The sequence below is a fragment of the Haplochromis burtoni genome, unplaced genomic scaffold, assembly GCF_018398535.1.
Source record: "Haplochromis burtoni strain Fernald_Lab_line unplaced genomic scaffold, NCSU_Asbu1 Contig_54, whole genome shotgun sequence".
In the NCBI taxonomy this organism is placed as follows: Eukaryota; Metazoa; Chordata; class Actinopteri; order Cichliformes; family Cichlidae; genus Haplochromis; species Haplochromis burtoni.
In genome coordinates, this window is record NW_024582415.1 from 2,210,291 (window position 1) to 2,234,955 (window position 24,665).

Sequence of the window (24,665 nt, forward strand, 5' to 3'; positions counted from 1 at the left end):
ATACACACACACACACATACATACACACACACGCACACACATACATACACACACGTACGTACGTATATAGTATAGGTAGATTTGTAGACACCTTGTCAAACACAGAGCAGAGATGTCAAGTACCTTGTCATATATATATATATATATATATATATATATAAATGTTTCTAGAAAGAGTATATAAACCAAATTCCAGTGCAGCAAAACAACTTCAAAGAACCTCAATTAATGTACAAACCCTGTCTTGACAATGGCATTGGAGCAGAAATATGTTAAACACTAGATTTGCACACATGCACGCCTTTAATGACTTTAATGCTTAATTAACGCTGTATATGTATTAAACAGTGTACAGGGTTGTATGACCTAAAATTTGTTTTACTAGCCTTCTGCTGTGGGATTTCGGTGTAGATGCATACATGCATGCAATATCGGCTTTCTGCTTTTCGGCCTTCTGAACTCTGGATGCATAAATATGTACAATAGCAAAAAAAATCTTTTCAGTCTTTCTCTGTTTTCTTTTGTACCACACTTTTTTATATCACAGCAAATATCAAGATGAACAGCGTGGGACTTTTACAGTGACAAATAACAACTGAACATTGATCATGATGGTCTTTGATGATTAAGTGCAACTTCATTGCTCTGACTAAACCAACGCAATTGTTTCTCTGTTGTATTTGTGCAAATACATACACGGAGGAATGAAATTCAATGATTGTATAATGACATGGGAATAGGGTCTGGATCAAATAACATTTGTTAATGGGGATATTGGGTACCTTCCTGATTAAAAGGCCAATTACTCCATTAACTATTCATCCTTTTAACTAAATGACTCATGTCAATAAATGGGATGCCTTTAATGCATTTTTGGGCCATTTGGTTGTTTGCTTTTAGTAAAGCACATGCTTGGTTTGGCCCAAATGTGTCAATATGTGCCTAGCTTTGTAAGTGTGTGCCATGTATTTAATATAGCCAAAGGGCTATAGGCTGATTAAATGACTGCTTTGAATTTAAAACAGTGTCCTGTTGCTTTGGGTATAGAAGAAATTCTATCATGTCTTAGTGTGTTAACATCATTCAATTTAATGTATTCAAACTCAGAAAGTCATGGATGGCTAGCCCTCATTTGCAATCATGTGACATGATTTTGTTTTTTCATTTTTACAGGTAAAGGCACCAAACACAGTCTGTTTTCTTTATACTGATAAAATTGTTCCTTCAAAATAAAAGAACAAGTAGACTTGCTGCAGAACCCTTTCTTACTCTTCTAGTAAAATGGACTGTAGTAGATGATGCATTTATTTCCCAAAAATAGAAATTTAAATTCTTTAAGGGCAGTAGCAGAAGGAACGGGGTGGGTAAGGGTGGGGGATGGGGGTGGCTGGGACTTATGCCACAGGGTTTGCAAGACTGTGGTTAGAGGTCAAAAAAAGTGCAAACGGATGACAAGAGTTGTATATGTTCCAAAAATGTCCCCCAAATAAGAAACTTGACAATTTAAGAAATGAAGAGAATAGCAGATAGGGTAGATATGTTCTCATTTATATGTGTGTTTTTAAGCATGTGTTAATATCTTTGTGTTAATTGTTTGTCTGTATTTTCATTTTGATGGAAAGAAATTCTGGTATTTTATGTGCGAGTGTGTGTAAAAAGGAGAGAGACGGAAAGAGAGTGGGTGAAGATCAGCAGAGGAGAAGTAAGGAGAGTCAGAAAGAGAAATGCTTACAAACCCATATTGTAAGTTGGAATTGAATTTATACAGAAGAGCAAAATGCTCACATTTTTTACTGTGTCAACTATTTTGCTCTTTGTGTGTGTGTGTGTTACTGATGGGTGGTCTCGCTCTAGTTGCTTCACTTGAAGTTGCACATTCTCACACGCATGCATGCATGGCTAAACTTTGCTGAGAAGGGAGGCCGTTCCCTAGACTTTATTTTTTCTTTGTAACATGCACATACAAATATATTTGTCAGTGCATAGGTTTAACTGCACACACACACACACACAGTCTCTTGCTCCCTCTTGCCAAATATGTGTATATATGTGTACATGAGTGAGACTCTTATGCATAAACACACACACATACCCATGCACAGGTGTTGTCAGGAACCTACATGAACTCACACAAAAACGCATTCATTCATACATACAAATACTTGCCACATTTACCACCCATACACACACTTGCTCTGAGCTTATCTCAGTGCAGTGTGCAGCGGCTTTTGAAGGCAGTAGGGGAGCCAGTTGTTGACGAGCCACTTAATAATTCCCATGGACAGGCATGAAATTCTTTCCTTTTCTTTCTCTGGCTCTTTTTCTGTCTCCTTTACAGTTGCTCTAATATTCCTCTTCGTGTTATGTTTTATCTGCTAATTTTCACATTCTCTATTTTCTGAAAATTTGTTCTCATTCATTCATTTTTCTGTTTTCTCTATTTTTGCATCTTTTTACTTTTTGTTCTGACAAAATTTCTTTTGAAAAATGTATGGACTATATTTTTGTCAAAAACACAGCGTCCAACAGTGCTGTTTCATATTGCAGATTGCATAATGACCAGGTAAGGGTTTTTTTCTGTTTGAGGTCTTTCTTCCCCATACACGCTCTGAAATGATACCTTCAATCTCTTTCTGTTTCTGGAGAGAGGAAATCCAATGAGTAAGGCTCTTTTTTTGCTGACACATTGTTAAGTTTAGTTTGAGTTTGGTGGTATGTAATGGTGACTATATATGTTATGACATGTCCTTATACTCTCAAAAAGAATGAAAAGCTTTAGCCTTATCCTGCCAATTCTATTTCTTTCAATAGCTTTCATACAGACCAAGAGAAATTTTACAAACCCTTATCACTCCAGTCAGTTTGAGACACTAATAGCAGATGCAGCAGATGCAGCAATAGTTCCCATGTCATAAAAACACATATTCATGAATAGAACAAAGACTATAAGATATTTGCATAATGCAGAGCTAGCTTGGCTCGCCCTCAAACAAAGAATGAGTATTCTCACTTAACTCATAACTTCTGTTTCTGCTAAGCTAAAAATACAGGTGAAAATTCAAACACCTCCACGTACAGTGGAACTGAAGACCCGGTGGATTTGTTTCATTTATGATGGCAATAGGAAAATCCTTAGCATATTGCACAGCCAGTGTGACTAAAATTAGCATGAGATTTAATTGTATAGATACAGGACAGAGGTTTGTCAAAATGTTAATGCTCAGGGAAAATTAAACTCAGGTCAGTTTGATACTGTATGTAACAAAGGTTTAAATCATTTCAAAAATCTTGAAATTTGAAAGTCACTAGTAAAATATAGTTAAATAAAGAGTAAAGCACTTTTCTTTCTCTGAAATTACATAATGCTTTATAAGGTATCAACTACCTAAAATACGCATTAAAATGTCTGTTTGGAAAGACTGGGAGTCAACTTGTGCCAGATTTTCCGTGACTTCTTATTTCTCAAGATGTCCACTTCTTAACTATCCTAGTAAGGTAAACTTTAAAAACATCAAATACTTTTGCAGGATAATGTGAATAACTGGCTTTATTTCTATACCATAGCTGGATATTCGTCTAGAAGATGCACGCACACATAATTGTGACTGTGCCAAATCAAATAACTGTATCATAGCCTTGCTCTAAGTTTAACTGTTTCATCATCATTCAAATGTTGGCAAGTCCCATTTTTGTGCCTATAGTATAAAAAGCAGAGATATAAACGTAGTATATATGGCACTACTGTGGCGAGTGCCTCAGGATACTGCACACATTTTATCATGCAGAAAAACATACAGAAAAACAGACACATTATCTACTGTTCTGGTTATTTTATAAAGCCCATCTGCTGCTTCTTCCACCTCAGGGCAGATAAAGAATATTATTGCTGGTTACCTGTGCGTAAACAGTGTTTTTATTAAATGGGATTGTGTGTGGATCAGAAGTCCTATTCGTGTGTGTGTTTGTGACATCTTATTCTACTTATTTAGTTGCACTTATTTTCGATACAGTACACAGAATTTGCCTCTGAGCTTGAAACTGTTTCTGAGTAATGTTGTTCCTTTATAGTGAATAAAATGGCCTAAACTAAATATCAGAGATTTATTCTCTGTTTCTTCTTCATCTTCTCTGCTGGCATCGTGTATATTGAGCTTAATTACACTGGTGTCAAATTACAGACACATATACATACTTCCCATCCAGACACAGGGGCACAGAACAGTACTCTGTAATCAGGCTCGTATGTGTGTGTGTTGGCGGTGATAAATGCCCCCTTGGAAACTCAATGCCAAATAATCAAGATTGACACTGGCACACAGTGTTCTGAGGTGTGCATGTATGCTGGTTTGTTTGTACTATTTTTATTCAAAGGATTTAATCAAATGTAATCATGCTGATTACAATAATCACAAGGTTTATAATCACCTTTTCCCCTCTCTCTCTCTTCCTTTTAAAAACTCTCCATCGTCTCCACACAGTCGTTCTTCCTCTTTCTCCTCCTGCATCTTTCACCATCATCAGTAAAGTCTTACTTTTCATGTACTTTGAGTATAGCATGTCAAAGTTTGGGTGGGAGTTTAGTCTGAAGCTCTGATAATGCCTGGTGGCTTATTATTAACACCGGCATAAATTTCAGGTTTCCCCACCATATCATCTCAGTTGTCTAATTGAAAGACAGTGCTGTGCTGGGTCTTATCCTGTATATTAAAAGTAAATAAAAATAATATGGAAACACATGCACACATGTTAAATCCACACAGAAAGCCCCAGAGTCGAACCTTGGAGCTTCTTGCTGAGGGCAGTGCTAGCTCTTTCATCTCAAGTTTCAACAAAATTATTTGAGAAAAATGACATTTGACGTAATTTAAAATGTCGAATGATATATATATATATTTATATATATATATACACATATACACACACATACACACACACACATACACACTAAATAATATACTGTTTTGAGTTTTATTCCTGCATGTACCAACCACCAACTATATCGAGCGACATGAACTTCAGGGCTCATGAATTTTTTTTCCTTCCCTCTACAGGACACAGAAATTGTGAATACAGCCATTCTAACCGGTCGACATGTTGCAGTGCCAATCAAAGTGGTTACTGTGGAAAGCGATGGGCAGGTGAGGGAGGTGGACGACTCTATCACCTGCAGCTCAACAGATGTGGATGTGGTTAAGGTAAGCATCCAAAATAAGCACAGTGAAATGCCAATGTGTAAATTATAGAAATAGTTTTATGTAATAAACTTCACAAAAGGTGAGAACCTAAAATACCAATGCATTTTAAGACACAAGGAACCAAGAATTTGTGTATTTGTGTGATATGGAATTGAACAAACACACATCTTGCTACCTAAACTCTAGTATACCAATATACTCATATAAAACAGATAATACACAAGGAAAAAAATCAAACTGTGAGGAGATAGATTTCTTTGCATAAATTATCTCCAATCTATCTTCAATTATGACTGTAATCCAAAGTCTTTGAGGACTCGCGTTGTTCTTTTATAAAAGAGCACTAGTGTGTTCAGGCTTTTCTTTCTTAAATCTTGTTTGATTGAATGGCAGTGATCAGATGCTGATATGGGATTCTTGCACTTATCTGCCTAAAAAATTTTTTTTGGTTTAAAGGACAGTTTAATCATAAAAGGGAGCCGGCTAAACTGATATGAGTTTCCTAGTTAAGCTGCAATTACTAAGCTATGGTTACACATAAGCCGTATCGCAGGGATAAATGGTTTCGTATGGGTTTCTATTTTTTCACCTTCCAGACATCAGGAAAAATGGTTTGCTTGCAGGTCACATACATATAAGTATTCCAGACCTTCACATCTGTTGATTAAAAATTGCCAGGCGGAACATTCTTATAAATAAGGTTTCCCTTCAGATTTGGTGTTATTTACCAAAGCACAATGTAAAAAAAAAAAAAAAAAAAAGTAAAGAAAAAACAAACACACCCATAGTTACTTGTTGGAATATTTCTTCTTTGCTGTTTCTACATTGCTTCGATCTGAACTGTCCTACTTTCAATGGATTAATTAGATTTTTTTTAAACCACTCATTGAATATAATGCATTAGAATCACAATACTTTATTGATCCCTAAGGAAATTATGATGCATCTTGTATAATTACATGTCTATCTTTTGTATGTGCGCAAGGATATAGCATAAGGATATCTTGACCACAAGTAGCACAGTATGACTCACACCCAATTCACTTACTGCATTCAATATTCATGAGACAACTAAAACTTTGATTAAATTACTATAATTTTTTTAAAAGAAATTTAGGCGGTTCTATAAGCACAAAACCCTATTTTTATATTATATAGACTTTGTATTCAATTTCAATTAATTTCAGTTTTATTCATATAGCACCAAGTCACAACAACAGTGACCTTGGGTGGCTTTATATTGTAAGGTAAAGACCCTACAGTTTCTGTCACACGTATCATGCTTTTTCTTGACTCTGTAATAATTTAATACTTTCTGAGTAATGCCTTCCACAACAGGGTACAGGTAATCTGGAGCAGCTGTTAGAATGATACTATGACCGGTGTCTGTCTATGGCAATCTTAAGCTGAATCCCGTTCCATTACACTTGGAATTGAACCTGGGATGGAAGGGCCAGCTTAAGCCTTAAGTGGCTTTTCCATACAAGCTGGATACACAACCACCACACTAATTAATAAACAAGTATTTCCTTTACAAAAACAAGCCAGTACCAAGGAATAAGGATTGATTCCTCTGGCACTACACTCCCTGTGCCCTCGGGGCCTAAAATGAAACACATCCTCGCTGTGACAGTTTCAATATGAAGCCAATTTCCTGGTACAAGCCGACAGGAGTGGTGCTGTTTAACTACAATCAATAACAACACAGGGAAAATGGAAAGTACTCATTCAAATAGATGTAATGTTAGTGTTTTGCTATATGTGTGTGGTGGGTAGGTATACCACATCTAGATGTTTACAGACAACCGTATAGTACAAGCACAAATAAATATTTAAACAGCTATTACTGAGAAAGAAACACAGCTCTGTGTGTGTGTAAAAAAAAAAACAAAACAGACTGCTGTCCTACCTTGGTGTAGTTTCAGCTGGGGTCAAAGGGTTATCACTACAGCTTGAACACAGAAGGTCAAACTTCAAGGTCAAAATTAGTTTAATAATACTGTAAGTAACCATTTTACAAGGTCTTATTACAGGGCTTACTAGGACCAGCTAAGTCATAAACCAGCATCTAACCACACATGAAAACACAATATTTTGTTTTTATACTCCTACTTTGGTGTGAATAACACTATCTACCTAACGGCAGGTAAGGACTGTTACCTTTGAACAGAGCTGTGTTAGTTGTTTGTGTTTCCTGTAAACAAACAGCAAAGCAGAGGCTCATCTGTCCCACTATCAGAGAGAAATAAAGAATGTTTCAGAAAATGTTGATCATCAAGGCATTTCTCACCCACATTCAATGGAACCTTCAAAATTAGATAGTTTTCTCTATCATTTATGATTTATCTTGAAATAAAGCCGATGGCCATGGCAGCTTTTGAAATGGGGCACAGTGCATTAGCAATTGAAGCAATGCTCGTCATAGCACTCTGGGAGTTGCCGCACACATACTGTATGATGCACACTTCTGGTGAAGCTTTTAAAATTCTTTTATAGGTTTGAAGCTTCTGCAGTAATAAATGTCAGTGTAGCACTACATCAAATTTCTCTACTTTAACTTTATTCTTGATTTAGAAGAATAATAAAGTATAAATTCTTAAGGGAGAAAATGTTTCTGTGGGGGTTTTTTGTCTTAGTTGGAGGCAATAAGCTCAGAAAGATTAGATTTCCATTTGGTTTTACATCAGATTCTATTAACTTACCTTTTTGTATAATTACTTATTGTAGATAAATGTTTGCAGGGGGAATTGCACAGCACCCTTTACTGATTACCTGAATATATGGAAATGAATGTATGGGAATTACTTGGTGAACATATTCCTGGCTGCAGTGTAATGCTGTTTCCTTGAATTTAATGCATTTATCTTTGATAACAATAAAAAAAAAAAAACCTGTGATGTACTACCTCGATAGTTTCCCTCCTCTTCAACCCTCGCTTTCCTTTCCTGCATTCTCTTTCAGTGTAAACTATCTTGTTAAGGTATCTTCAGATGCCGTTACTTGTGATGTGTGTACGTGTATGAGTTGCTGTTGTTGATACAGCAGTATGTGTAGGTTGGTGGTGTCAAAGCTAGTAGGGGACAAATAGGGGACAAGCGCACGCATACACACAAATTAGTCCCATTATCCTGACCTCACGCAAAACAAGGAGGGGAAAGGAGGAAAGATGGGATGAAGAGTGGTGAGAAGATGACAAATGGATCAATGAGGAGAGGAAAGGAGAGTAGAGAAAGAACATGAATGTAGAGACTGCAAAGAAGGAAAGATGTTAGTAATGCAGAGGAAAGGAGAGAAGAAAATGATAGCAATGAGTGGAAAAAGAAAGAGGTTTACTGATTTAAAACTTAAAAATGCAGAAACATTTATATCCATAAGAACAACTGACTGCTAAATCAGGATCTGCCAGTTATGCGAGCCAACTAAAAGCTCTAAAACCTGTTCTTTATATGATTAAAGCTTACACTATTTCCAGAGATAACATCATGGTGACAGACTAACTTAAAATGAATTTGTTACACTTACATGTTTTGTCTTAGAAACGAGAATAAAGTAGCCTGTAATAAAATAAAAGCAAGACACATCCTAATTGGGCATTTAGTACAAGTAGAGAGGCAGAAGCAGAAGAAAACTATCAGACTTCCTTCCTGTATCCTTCCTATACTTCTCCTTGTTTTATATTCAGGTGCAGTGATAGCATTTAAGCTCACCTCCTTAAAAATTGTCCTTCTCTCTCTATTTTAAATTTGATGTGCACATCCATTGACAAGAATAGCTTTATGACCTTCAGAAAACGGTATCTGATTGATGCCTGGTTTCTCTAAGCTGTAATGAAGGACTTCAACTACAGGTTCCACTATACATAAAAAACAGTAACACTTCACAGTAGTGCCATAAATACTACGTTTATATCTCTGCTTTTTATACTATAGTCACAAAAACGGGACTTGCCAACATTTGAATGATGATGAAACAGTTAAACTTAGAGCAAGGCTATGATACAGTTATTTGATTTGTACCTCACCATAGTGAAGTAATAAAATAAACAATAAGCCAGAGTGCAAAAGAAGACCAAAGTTGCAGATAAACCCTTACATTATGCAACAATTTTATATCGAGGTATTAAGTGTCAGAAACCTCAGAACTACCTACTAACTGCAATGTGATGTGATCTACGATCTAAGAGTGAATGTAAATGTGAAATGACCACTATTTTTGTTTCAAATGTTATATGCAGAAAAAGTGTGTCAGAAATCTTTTAATGGCCTTGCAAAACTGTACATACAGCACTCTTCCACAGACAGATGAATATATATGTATATGTATATGTGTGCACACATGTGGGATGACGCAGATACGTGTCAAAGTGTCCAGCTGGTTTATTAAACAGCACACAGATCAATTCTTAATTTGCTTTGTATCCATACTAATACATACACCAACACACACACCCTAAATCTCCCTAAAACATGCGTGCAGATATACGCACAAACACACACAGACAAACACACACACCTCCATCACTTCAGAGATTTGTCTTCAATCTCCACACAAACTAAATATTGTTCAAACCCACTGAGTTTGTCTGTGAGATTATTTCTGTGTGGACTGTTTGGGTTTTTTCCCCTTATTTATATATTTTTGTTTTGTTTTTTATGCAACATGCATATTCGTTCCTCAAATTATAATGTCGTATTAAAGGCACATAGGTTGTTGGTGCCTTGGAGCACTGTTCACGTTAATAGTTGATCAAATTAAACCTGTACACTGAAAAATGACGCTTTAGTCACTGCAGGCATGGCCGGTGTTCCACATTAACTGGTGTTTGATTGATTAGTGATGGTGAAAACAATGTGTTGTAGGAGTAGCTTTGCAGAAGTTGCTACTGACAGATGGGGAAATCAACATTGTGAATGTTGCATCTTTAAAATGCATTTCTTTATTTCTTTTTTTTTTTTTTTAAACATGACAAAACTGTTATTGCATTGATCAAAAACAAAAAAATCCAGAAAGTATTCACAGTGCTTCAATTGTTCCATATTTTGTCATTTTACAGCCTTATTCCAAAATGGATTACCATATAGCCACTCTGCCACTCATGCCTGCTGGGTTGTCCTTCTGCAAGGTTCTCCTCTCATTACAGAGCAATGCTGGAGCTCTGTCAGAGTGATAATCAGGTTCTTGATCACCTCCCTGACTAAGGCCCTTCTTCCCTAGTTGCTTAGATTGGCTGGGCAGCAAGCTGCAGGAAGAGTCCTCATGATTCCAAACTTCTTCCATTTATGGATGATAGAGTTCACTCTGCTAACTGGGACCTTGGGTTTTTCCTGTACCCTTCCCCAGATCTGAGCCTTGATACAATTCTGCCTTAAAAGGTCTACAGACAATTCTGTGTCTGGCTCATGTTCGTGGCTTTGTATATGCTCAAAAATGCACAGTTAACTTATGAACCTGATATAATCATGTCCAATCATGTCAATGTACTAGAGGTGAACTCCAGTCCAGATGTAGAAACATTTGACAGCTGATCTGTGGAAACAGGATGCCCGTGAGCTTAATTTTGATTGACATGGCAAAGGCTGTGAATACTTGTCATATTTATATTTTTTATTCATTTTTCAAGAATGTCAAGCAAATGTTTTTTGGTGAAAAATGAATGTAATCTCTTTTGGAATAACATGACAAAATGTGGAACGAGTGAAGCGCTGAATACTTTGTAGATGCACTGCAGATGACTGAGATGACACCCGTTTATAATTTCACCAAAGTTAATAAACTCTATGGCAAATCTTCTTGTTCCCATTATTATTCTTCCCACGCATTTATATATGATTTGCAGATTGTCAGCCTTACAGCCAAAGCACACACTTTATATTATTTGCACTTAGGTGAAATAGATGCTAGTCAGCCCATGCTACACTGTTGACAATATATTAGAAACCTCTGCAAATGTTTTATATCCTGATCCTTTAAAAAAAATACACTCTAAAATAATTGAATATATCACCATGTGTTTGTTTTCAGTGTACTACATTTACAATGTTATTTTAGTGCTAATAGTTTAAGCTGGGGTATTCTTTAAGTGGTAGAAAAGTAAAATTACATAAATAGAGTTTATTATATTAAAATTATAGTAAATGCTAAAAGATGAATTGCCAGGTGCTGTTGAACATAGGCAGTATAAAAGATGGTTGTAGCTACAATGACATCATCTGTTGGTTTGTCCCATTTTGAAGCCTTGAGTTCAGTGTTCCTGCATCACCATCTTGGCTGCAAGAAACCAGATGTGACGAGGAAGAGTGGGCCAGACTGTGAAATTGGTTGATCACTGGCTGACTACTTGTGACTGACAAGTCAGTGAGCAATGAGCAATGCAAAATACCACACCCAATCCTCCTTTTTGAAGGAAGGACATTCAAAACAGATTTTATTTTCCTTTTTCAATGCAAACCAAAAACAGGGGTTTACAGGGGTCCTAAAGGAGTCTGTTTTCCCAAACACTTAGGACCACACTCGCTTCACTTTTCTTACCAGGAGACTATCTCAATGTTTTACACTGCTGTTAATAGATAGGTGTAAAGTTACCAGTGATGTGAATAACGGCGTTACTTTTTTCAGTAACAAGTAATCTAACTAGTTACTATTCCTATCATTACAACGCCGTTACCATTACTAACAAGAAGATGCGGTGCGGTCGCGTTACTATTTTTCAACAAACAGACGGTTGAAGCTGTGTTCAGCTTTACTGCACTTTATATCAGTTGCACGGAAGTAGCTGTAAGTAATCTAAGCGCTACAGCTTTAAGCAGCTGCAAGCGCTTCCACAGGCGGCTATCACTTTCTGGTAGACGATCACTTTTTGGCACAACACCTGGAGCTAAGGAGGCAAAACAATCACAAGGTGATATATACCAGTTTTTAAATGGTGTTGACAGGCCACGTAAAACCAGAGTCATGATAAACAATATATATGCGTGTTTTTTTCCTCAATAGTTTCGCCATGTTTACTGTCTAAGGACAGCGCCAGCGAGCACACTCTGCGTATGACCAAAAAATAAAAAAACTAAACAAAAAACAAAAAACAGCCCATTCGTTTTGGTGGAAAAATGTACCATGTCAACATGACATTAGTTTGTTTAGGAAGAGGGGGAAGTTTTAGGAGTGACGACAAGAGTGAGAGAGAGAAAGAAAGAAAGACAGCAGAAGGAGAGAGAGAGCGAGTTTTGAGATGTGAGAGATTTGTGACGTTTAGCATGTTTGGAGTGTGTAGTTAATGTGTTGTCTTGTGTAGTTAGTGTGTAGTGTTAGATAGTTTTGTGTGTCAGAACAATGAGGTGACTGCTGTCTCCAGGTAGAGAACAGGAGTGATACACCTGCTGCTGTCAGACCTGCAGGTATCAGGCCGTGATGTTCTCCTTTATAGTGGACAGAACTTTATGGAGTGGCACAAATAATTTGTCTGGCATCTTATTGAATGCAGAACAGCTGATTGTTATGCAAATAGTTTGAAATGGTTTTTAAAAAAAAAAAAAAAAAAAAAAAGGGGGGTAAAAGGTAAATGGCTGTCAAACCCAGTGGGGGTGCACAAAGCCAACTAAGAAAATCCTTCTGGCTTATACCAAACAATACAGATTCTCAAAAAAAAAAAAAAAGGTCCCCATAAGTAACACATGTTAACATCAAATCCACTGATCCACACGGAAGTCCATGAGTTTTATCTGAATGTCCATGAGAGATGTCCAAGCGCTATTGTCCATAAATGAGGGGAATGGTGTGTATGATTGCGGAAATCTGTGTATTTGGAAAATGGGGACAGAGCGTCGTCTTTGATAGCTTTCTACCCAACCGGTGGAAGCTTCAATTGCAGAATGAGTCCTGCTCCTAGCCGTTCATTGGCTCGCCGTCCTTTTTCATACCCCAAAAAAGGTTCACCTGGCCTGCATTAAATAAACAAGGCCAATAAGAAATCACAAGAATAATACAAAAATGTCAGCCAATTAAGCTAAATACATTAAGTTATTCTTGTTCCTGTGTACACAATTTATAAATAAACAAACAATAAGGATTTAACTGAAACATTTCAACTGCTATATACATACATACTATGTAGCTTCACAACATTTTTTTATTCAACAAATATCGGTCAAATCAAAATCAAACTGTTTGGACTGACAGCAGCCAATTAGCGTCAGCTGGTAGCAATACAAACAGTCAATTAAAAGTTCAAACTCACCAATTCCGTTCTGTTCAGTGCACAACAACACTATGGCTCTGGCTCACAGTAATCAGCATCCAAGTTGCATAAATTAGTTAGTGTTAAAAAAAATGCATTAAAACGGGAAAAGCAAACGTTTGCCAATACACACCTGCAACAGCTCTGTCACCTGGCTTGCCTCCACGCATCTGACGGGAGGACCTACATGCCATCCGATTGGCTGAGCAAAGTCATGTGGTTGGAGTCATGTATTTGTGATGCGTTCAATGGCAGGAAATAAGTGCAGGAAATTACTCTGGGTTACAGCTGCAAATAACTTTGTTGTTTGCGAAACTTGTGCATATGATTTTAAAATTGACAATTTATATTTGCATTTAATTGAACCATGAAATATGGTTCAATAAACATGTTTGTGGTTGTTACAGTAAAAAATATAACTTTTTCTACTCAGATGTCATGTTTTTTGTCTGATTTTAGATCAATTGTGTTAATACAGTATGTCAACATGAGAACATAACTGTAAATTCAGACATTTGGGGTTGTGCTGAAAAGAATGATGCCAAACAAGGCAAAGTAAATAGTTTTTAAAGGTGAAATGTGGAGGGAAAATCAAAAGTGGTTAAAATGGCCAATTATACCCTGGACCCCAGAGGGTTAAACAATATTTACTTTTCAAGTAATTAATTACTTTTAGAATCTTGTAACTCAGTTACTAACTAGTTACTTTTTTGAAGAAGTAACTAGTAACTATAATTAATTACTTTTTCAAAGTAACTTGCCCAACACACCTTTTTTCCACAAGCAGAATTACAGATACCTGTATTTAATACTGGTAAAAGGTGAAGCACCGATTCAACATTCATACGCATGTCAAAATAAAACCGATAATAAAACACTGCATGATGTATGGTTGCCAAAAAAGTACAGACTTTGAAGTGTACTAAAGATATAAAGTGAAAGGCGGCTCTTTGAAGGACATTTCTAACAGCTGTTTTGTCCAAAGCTAACTGAAATGCATTTCATATTAATATAATAGTAAAAAAAAAAAATATATATATATATATATATATATATAAGCTCTGGCCGACTTGGTTCTATGGTATATATATATATAGAAAAAGCTAATTTATTTCAACTTCTATTAATCATTCTAATGAATATACTCAGTTTGAACACTCGGGTGACTTTGTCCTCATGACCGAACAGAGAAATGAACATTGTGCTAAAATTGAGACATAAATTATATGTTTATGGCTCTTTCGTGTAGAATCTGTTTATGTAATAAGCACTGGTGATGAATTTACCCATAGGATTCCTTTTGTTGTACATGTAATGTTGTTCCCTCTATTTATGTTGAAATCAGTTTGATGTTGGGAAGCTGTGTAGTGAAATAGGAAGTGTGTTAAACCCAATGAGACCATTGTAAGAAGTAGGAAGTAGAAATATTAGTGTTAAAAGGTTAAAGGTACCTGAAAACTCAACTTGCATATAGTAAAAAAATTTTTTGTACGTCATCACTTCCCACCTATGTCTCTCAGTCTAGGAAAAAGTGGAATGATAATATGATGGACAAGAGAGACTTGTCTGTTAGGTGACTGTCATCACATTTAGCACTCTGTCATCAATCGTTTTTCTCCCCATGCAGTGCATTCACTGTTGGCTTGCACTATTACTCAAACCTGTGAAATTATACACACAGAATTTCAACAAAGCACAGTTCCTATTAAGGATTTATTGCATAGCAAAGCAATACTTCTTCATAAGAAATAATAGATTTTTAATATCGTGCTTCTGTTAAAAACATCACATATTGTTAAAAAATGTCACTTTTATAAAATCATCCTGAATATATTAAACTGATAATAAATCTGCCATGGCATTTTATTAATTGCATAATGATAGCGAGGTTGCATCTGAAGAATACTTCAGCTAAAATCTAGTCATAATTAAGGCAGGTGCAGATGTGTCACTGGCTGATACCCTAGCATCAACTCAATTTGAGTGCAGATAAAGTGCATGCTTTGGTTTTAGGGTTGAGAATCCTCAAATCACATTAAACAAATGGGAAGAATAATAATGGCAATAGAAACCTTTGCCGAACTTTTTTTTTTTTTTAAATGTGTTGGTATTATGAATAAGCATCAGTGCAGTTACCTATACTGTATTTTAGCAGTCTTATACTTCATTTATGATAGTGTGATTATGTCTGTGTTCATATATATTTGCCTATTTGGAAGCCTGTGGAGAAAGATTGTTAACCAAATGTGTGCAAATGTGCTGCCATACGGTCTTCAAAGATCCCAACTAAACATTGCATGATGTATGGTGGTCAAACATTAACTGGTTGACATGTGGGCCTGAACAGAAAAGGGAGCGGCAGCGGAGTTCATCGGGAATGGGTGAAGTGGCAAAAAACAAAAATGATCAAACTAATTTATAACAATAATTACAGTCTGAAAATTATAGTGGGTGGTTGTACACTTTAAATTGCTTATAACTTCCCCCTTCTCCACAGATGTCTGATGGACAGCAGCACAAATAATTGTAATCCACAGACCAGTTGTAGCATGTTTTGACATTGCCCCCATCTGACAACAGATGTTCTGTCTACGTAGGCAGGCAGTCCATAGCTACCCACATACTGCCAATGTGCTACCACCATTTAAGCATAATTTCCCCACCATGCATGGAATAATCTAACACCACTAATCTGGTGGTATATATATATATATATATATATATATATATATATATATATTATATATATATATATATATATATACCTACATTATATATATATATATATATATATATAATATATATATATATATATATACCAGTTAGATATTTTATGATATTTTACACCAGAGTTACATCAAATGCTGTGGGTGGCATTCATCTGTGGGAGCTGTAGCCTGTCAGTCCAGTATTTACTTGACCTGTCAAAATGCCAAAAATTCTGAGTTGAGGATATCCGGAACTTTTTTCTTTGTAAGTCCTGCGCTTTTTGCTAGTGTTGCCTGCCATTAGCTGGTACATCTGAAACTTCTTTTTTTTTTTTTTTTTTGCAGTAGACTAAGCTGCTAACTTGGTCAACGGCTCTAAATGCTTCAGAAGCCATTGACATTTTGCCATCACTGGCATGAAAAGAAAACCAGAATGAGGCATTCAAGGAGACAGTCAGAATAAAATCTTTCAGCAATTGTAGATACTGAACTATACAAATCAGACAAAATGTAACTAATAAATAGTAACTTGATAAACTGGACATCTATATGTTATTTGCCCATGTTCATCGAGAGTCTGTGTACATAATTGCACCGATAAATACAACAATTTTTTAGTGCTTTCACAGAGTTACAGGTTTAAATTTCTGCAAAAAAAAGAAAAGAAAAATCTGTTTACAGATAAATCAGACCTGGACTGTTTGAATCTGCTGGATGTATATAAATTACAATTATCTTGTAGATCGTTTTAATCTCATCAGTGGATATAATTAAAGAATGATTACAGTCACTTGAGGCTATTGTGTTATTATTGCATTTCAAGCCGGTAATCTGGTAATTCTGTGTTAAGTAAAGAGGTTCTGCCAAGATCTTGAGAAAAAAACAATAATTAGTGTCAATAAAGGTATCATATTAGTCGTGTATTTAATGGTTTAAAATGACCAAACAAATTAAGTAAATCAGATTTGCCTTTATTAAATCATTAGCAGCTCGTCACTACCAGCTAACTACTTCATATCTATAACACTCCATCAAATCTCTTTTGCTATAAGCAACAGAATGTAAATGACATATAACAACATGTTTGAAGAAATGAGGTGTGTGTGTGTGTGTGTGTGTGTGTGTGTGTGAGAGAGAGAGAGAGAGAGAGAGAGAGAGAGAGAGAGAGACCAAAAACAGGAGAGAAAAGAGGGCTTCAATCTAGATGCCCTTGGTCATTTGAGAGCCTAGAAAGAAAATGAAAGGTAAAGTGGATTAAAGGCAGAGGTCACACGCACATGCACACAAACACACACACATGCACAGACACACACACACACACACACACTACAATCTAAACTCACATTTTCCATTTAGCAGTAACAGGCTTAGGAAATAGCCAGTGATTTGAAGTGCACAACATCAGACCAAACCATTAGCAACACTCAAAGACATATATATGTGGGAGTTGCGACCTTGAGGGGGTCTAAAACTATTTTTAAACCTCCAGAGATTCAGTTCTTACAGAGTAGAAAGAGATTTTCGTGTTAAATCAGCAAAGCTATGAATGCTCCCCAGCACCCCACGCCAACACCCCCACATAAAATGTTCAATAGATTGTCTGGTGACAAAACTTTCAGGGAGTGAAAACTGGTTCAATTGAGGGTTTATATTACATATAATGCCTTATGAGGTATATTCATTTTTATGATCATTTTGACATCAGAATGGACTTCAGTTTTGAATTTAATCACAGTAATATATTTATAACTCAGTGGGTCATCTAGAGAAAGTTGTTAAGTTAGACACTTTTTATCTGAATATAACTTTTACAGTATATATTACGGTATAAACGTGTATTGCAAATACCACAATTGTAATTTGGTGTATGTATTTTTTTATATTACATAATATGAACACCCCAAAAATGATAAATATACTAAATATTAATAATACCCATCCATCCATTCATCTGTCTTCTGACACTTGTCACTCTGGGTCGTGGGGGCAGCAGTCTCAGCAGATATGAACAGACCTCCTTCTCCTGGCTCACCTCCTCCAACTCCTTTGTGGGGGACATTAACATCATCACTACTGATACCTCACCAGTCCGTCTGTTGCGCTCCTGCCTTACTCTCCCCTCACTCGTCAACAAAACCCTGACATACTTACACTCCACTAGGCAGCAACTCTTTCCCAACCCAGACGGACGCCTCACCCGTTTTTATATTATTGTTAATAACATTCATGGGAATTACTGCATCTGCATTAGTATAATACTACAGTTTTAGCTCTTGGATGACATGGGGTAGGTATATTCACAGGTTAGTTTATTTATAAATGTAATTATAGCAGACTAGTCTGACATTAACTATCATTAGCTAATAATAATATCATTAGCATAAATAAACAAATATGAAAACTATTAAGGATAATAATGAATAAATTACTTGTCATTGTCACCGCTATAACCAGGGGAGGGAAAGTGACATGCAGATGTCTACATTGTTTGTGCAGGTGTTTGGTTGTGTATTTGTGCAGTAGAGGGTGAATTATGGCTGAGCTGTTATACTGTGCCCCATGTCACACATATCCTCTCACCTCCATAAAATATACTGACCTTAATCAATAACTAATTAGCTGCTAATTACCATGCTAAAGTACACAGCACCAATTGCATCAACACACAAACATCCACTTATTGAGAAGTTAAGTAGGGTGGTGCCTACTTACACAAGGTCCCACCAGCCTTGTGTTAAACACAGTTTCTCAGCACAGCCACATATATTGACCACAGTAGAACACTATTTGTCTACCAAATACTGCATAAAATAAGATAAAAAAAACAATTTAAATAAAACATTGTATTGATCCACTAATCCTTTAAAGTTCTCTTTAGTGTTTTTCAGTATATAGTGATTGTTTGCAGTTGTGCACTGCCCATAAAGTGCTCAAACATACCCGCTTCCCCACCAGCCTCTCACTCTCGCCCTGACATATTGGCAGCAGTTACCATACCTCCATTTTGTGTTCCCTCAGGAAGCCATGTTATTTCCTGCTGGTCCATTAGCGCCCCATCACTGCAACACATGAACAGTTCAGATAGGACGAGGCCGCTGCTGTAGCTGTCCATGCGAGTTTCAGTCTGTGATGCCCTGTGCTTGACCCGTCTTAGCAATGACAAAGTGTTATTGGTAAAGACAATGAGTAGCAACTACGTGCAGCTGTGTGTGGGGGGTGTGAGGACATACTGATTTATTTGTTGTCTGATGTTGCAATTGGATGCTCTGTAATACATACATGCTCAATAAGGATAGGGCTGAATTCATGATTATTTGTAATATTTTCATTTTCGTTGGATTACTCAAGTAATAACCCTATCATAGAGATCTACTCCAAGGTAAAGTCCTGACGTCTAGTCTACAAAAAGCAAAAGCTATCCTTAAAAAAAATAAAAAAGATAAAATGGCCAACCTCTCCTCATAGGTGGTCTCCTTGGGAAGTCCTGGAGGATTTCAGCATGGTTGTGATTTCTTTTCCTTCTGCCCAGAAGCAGACAAGGACTGATGGGAAATAAAGGTGCTATTGAACTTTGCAGTTGCAGTATTTTTCAAAGAGAACCGATTTTCCTACGTATTGGTACAAACAACAAGTATATGCATTATAAAGTAATTTGATTGTAATGCTTTTGTACCACTTAAAATCCTCAATCGTACTAAGAAAGCAATGCCTTCCTCTGACACACGTGTCATCACATTTGTTTATTCTTGTGCTCTCACACATAAAGCGACAAAAGAACTGCACAAAGTGTTAGTAAATGTGACAGGTGAGAGTGAAAGAAAGAGGGTGCAAGATGATGAAAAACAGTGAAAGGGCAAAAAAATAATGCGGCCTTGTCAAAATATAATACTAGGAAAAAGGCAGAGACACTATGTGAAGAATAATGATTGTTTACATGCTTAAACTAAAACATAATATGAAATATGAAATAATATGAAGCTGAAATTCATTTCAAAATGCTTTGTTTATGGCTCTTGGTCAATAAATCATCACAACTTAAGTTTAGAAACAAGAAATCTTCTTAATAAAACTTGTCTTTGTTTCCCCACACCATCCAGTGAAACGAAATTTCATTATGATGTTGTCTTTGTTTTGTTTTTTGTTTTTCCCACAACCTTGTCGTCCAACCCCTGCTGGGGCATCCTGAGGCTGCCTCATGCTGGTCAGGATATATAATCTCTCGAGTGGATTCTTCATCTCCCCGGGCTCTCCCTTGGGTCAAATATGACCTGATCAGATGTTTTAACAATTTTTTTTATCATTATTTCTTCACTCTGTGATTTCTTTTAGTGTTCGCCTTTGCCATGAATACTCACTCCTTTCACCTGCATCATATTTAAAAACTAAGAAATATACATAAATGCAAGGAAAAAAGTGGGTGTAATAAAGGTGAAAGGAACTGTTTAAATCTGACATTTCTTTCTGTATTCATATCAACACATAGCAGCTGGATTACACCTCAAGCTGTTAAAAAACTATGAAAGAGGCCAGGCTTCTGGTCTGTTCAGCATTGCACCACTAATATTTACATCCATTTCAGATTCATTCACTAAATGTTATTAAATCATGTGGTGTAGAATTGAGAGCAAAAGCTGGCACAGTGCAAGCAGGTAATCACCAGCATGATTAGTGTCATGTTGTCCAAATAAGCTGGAAACAGTTCACTAGCAAGTTCCTTCCAATCTGTTCTGGGATAACAGCCTCTGGGATGAACCCAGATAAAGTTCGGTTCAAAAAAAGCCAACACAAATTAAAATTTGGTCAGTTTTCTTTTGAACATCATCACCTTAACCATGTCCAGACAGATTCCAGTGCAGCTGCCATTTGTATATGACTGCAAGTCATGTTATGCACACTGAATGTGCACCTGTGATTTTATCCACATGAATGTCCCATATGGAAAAGAAATAGTAAAAACTTATATGTGATTACTCATGAAAGTGGCCACTTTCATGAGTAAATCATATAAGGCTTACATGATTTACTCATGAAAGTGGCCACTTTCTCATTACTTTCATACATTGTTTTAGTAAGTATCTAAAACATACAAGTTTCATTATATAATTTTTCAAGGGATCTTATATCTGTTTTCACTCTTATATGCTTTTCATACAAGTTTCACACAAGACAGATACAAACTTTAGAAGATTTATATATATCTTTTCCATATGGGTCATATCAGCTACTTATTCAAACTGATATGACATTCATGTGGAGAATCACTATTTGTTGACCAGACCCCTCTCTTAACCCCATCCCTCCATCCCCACACCACTCATTGTTTCCTGTGAATTTGTGTTATAGTATAGTATATACTGTATAGAAAATATTGTTTCCTATTAATTAACCTATGTAATTTAATCATTGTTTAATTTAAGGTTAATTTGAATCTATAAAAATACATTCATATATGTAGTATATGGTGGTAAATTTTTCACCTTTCTTTAATTATGATTTTAAAAATAAAGAGAAATAAGATTAAATAAACACCTAGCTTAGCACACATAAACACACACCAAGGCCACAATCAGGCCATATGAACAGACATATTCAGGGCAGTGTTGACCTATATCCCTATGCTAATAAGAGTATTAATTCACATGGGGTCTGCAAACATTCCCGAAGAACAGAAAAAAAGAGAAAATGAAAACCACAAAACACAGAGTGTGACAACCCGCATGTCTTTTTTAAGCCCTTTAACATCTACCAAAAAGATGAAAGTGGGTAAGAAAGTTTTAAAGCAAAAAGACATTTTACTATATAGTACATAAAAGTAGTTTAGTTAAATTGGAGCCTCACAGTGGATGAATGCACTAACAAACTATAAACATTTAAAAACTGAGGTACTTGTTCTCTACCGGTTTCCTTTACAAATTCCAGTAATTAGATTACAACTTTTGTGTTTATGTGTATTTTCTCACCTTTAATTTGCTTTCTCGATCAGCTGTCTAATATCCAAGCCAAAGCTTAATAATATCGACCTATATGTTAATGGGTGCACTCACCTCATTGTATGCATGCATGGATGTGTAGAAAACAGAGCCCTGTGTCTTAATGACAGCTATATGAAACTATGTGAAGAGGCGATTGGCCTAGTGTGGGTTTTCTAAAGTGATGGACAGGTGGGATGTCTAATCCCATCAGAGAGTTGGTTAGTTTGTCCCTCAGGGCCCGCCTCTGTCTACCGAGTGGGCCCTGATTGGATGATCTGATTCTTAAAGTCAGATGGATTGAATTGCTTGGGGCAGAGAACAATAGAAATGGGTAGAAAAAAGGGGGAGAGTGTGAAACACACAGAGAAAATGATTGCAAGATGAAATCTGAGAGTGAGAGAGATGGATGAACGGGGTTTCAGAGAGAAAATATACATTTGAGAGAGAATAATAGAGAAAATCTTACATAGTAAGAGATAGACAGAAGACAGAGAGAGCACTAACTGTAAATTCAGACAGATCACTTTGCTTGGAGGAAAATGAATATGGATTTAAATAAATGACTTAGCCTGGGGAGAATGCTGGTAAATTGGGGTGAGTGGGTGGTTGAGATTTGGGATTCCTAAGCAGGTTTTTGAGAAAGGAAAAAAGTCAAGTGGAAGAGGGTTATAATAAGCTAGAAGCTCAGTCCATTTCTGTGTATTCATTTATGTTGCACCACAAAGCAGAAAAAAAAACAACATATTTTTTTGTGTTGCGGGGTTCAAGTTTCCAAAATACTTGATTATAACCCAAAAAAAGCAGCTTTGGGGTTTGTAGGATGCCAGAAAAGGTACACCTTACAGCAGGTCATTAAAACCTGTAATTATCCCTCTGGACCTGTGCTCTAGAACTTATCATTTCAGTTCATTTTTTGAATTAAGTCTATCCAGCTACCCTTTTGAGCTCCAACTTGGAATCAGTTAATATATAAATGACTGCAAAAATGTCTTTCCTATTTAAAAAGCATTTAGAAAATGTGAAATGTATTACATCTGAGTTATGCCATGTTTGAATGTGTCATAGAGCACTAATTGAAATACTTTCAAATTTCAACCCTAGAGTTTCGTTGGAGGATATTATAAGACTTTTGTGACTTTTTTTTTCTCCAAAGACATTTTGTTTTTATGTTATAAATCAAAATGACCTTTTATGGCTCCTCACCTGATCAAGTGTGGAAACTTGTATTTCCTAATCACAATTTTTCACAATTACAGTTTTCAGTAGCATAAATCAGTCAATTTAACATCTGTTAAAATCCAGGTAACACATTAGCAGAAAGTTAGCTTAATCATAGTCATGAATAGATTTGTCATGTCCTTGAGTAATAAAAATAACCCCAAAAAACTTATAATGATGAAGTGAGTGAATGTTTGAATGTAATGAATTAATCAGTTGAGATTCAAACTGAAAACAAACATGCAAAAAATAAATCAAAAAAATAAATAATTTACATAATTAAAAGTCAAATTAATATTTTTTATAACAAAAATTTATTTCAAGGAATTAAGCTTAATGACAAATCTCTAGTGTTAACAGTCAGTAAATGAATGTGATGCAAGAAAAAAAGCCACAGGTGCCTCTCAGAGAAGTCTTACCTTTAAAAAATAAATACATTACAAATCAATTATTTCTTTGGGGGATGATGCCAAATCAGCAGCAGGTGATTTGGCAAGTGCACAGTAAGTGAAACTGTTACAAAAGCATGCATATTACATCGAGACATGACCATCAATTAACCTCAGTACAAAAGCCAAGATAAAACATGTCATTTTCTTTGAAACAAGTCTGAGGTCTGCAGGTCAGAGGCTCCTGCATGCATAATGTCCCACTTTAACTGCAGGCAGATCATTGTTAGTCAAAGTATGTACGTGTAGTAAGATACATTTTCAGAGAACTAGGTTTTGTGTGCGTGTGTGTGTGTATGTCAACATGTTTGTGTCTATCATTCCCATTAAATCGTAAAAATATGAATAGGTTTCAGTCACATCTGCTTCTCAAACTTACTTTGAACAGTTAAACTCTGCTTTTGTTTGAAGTGCTGCTGAGAACTTAGAAAAGTTTTCAGGAGGTGTCTTTGGAAATTTGTACGGTAAATGTGGTATTGTTTGTGGCATTTGATGAAGGTGAAAATAGTTTTTTTTTTCCGGTCCTGTGTTTTCAACATCTCCTAACTGCTGAGCTATACAGTTTACTTTCTGTGAGATATATTTTCTTCAGTTTTGTCTTTGCTCTCTTTTAACGCTCTGCTTTTCAAAAAGAAAAAATTCTCACTTTGCTCTTCTTCTCATTCCTACTCTGATTCATCCTGTGCTATCTATGAGTCTTTCCCAGAAACAGAAAGATTAAATCCATTCTTCAGTGTCCTTAAACCTCCAACTCAGCTGTTTACTTGCAAAAACACCAATACACTTGTTCTAAGTCTGTCAAAGGTTTGTATCTTTTTGTGTTTGTGGTCAGCTTTATATGTGTGTGTGTGTGTGTGTGTGTGTGTGTGTGTGTGTGTGTGTGTGTGTGTGTG

At 36.1% G+C, this 24,665-nt stretch overlaps 1 protein-coding gene across 1 annotated transcript in view; it reads left to right on the forward strand.

The window, feature by feature from the left end:
- si:dkey-215k6.1 (transmembrane protein 132C) overlaps nucleotides 1-24,665 on the forward strand; it is a 261,586-nt gene that overhangs the window by 210,765 nt on the left and 26,156 nt on the right. Inside the window, exon 6 of the mRNA XM_005924517.3 lies at nucleotides 5,052-5,195. Coding sequence (XP_005924579.1) covers nucleotides 5,052-5,195 — 144 coding nt within the window. The remainder of the gene's footprint in view (nucleotides 1-5,051; nucleotides 5,196-24,665) is intronic.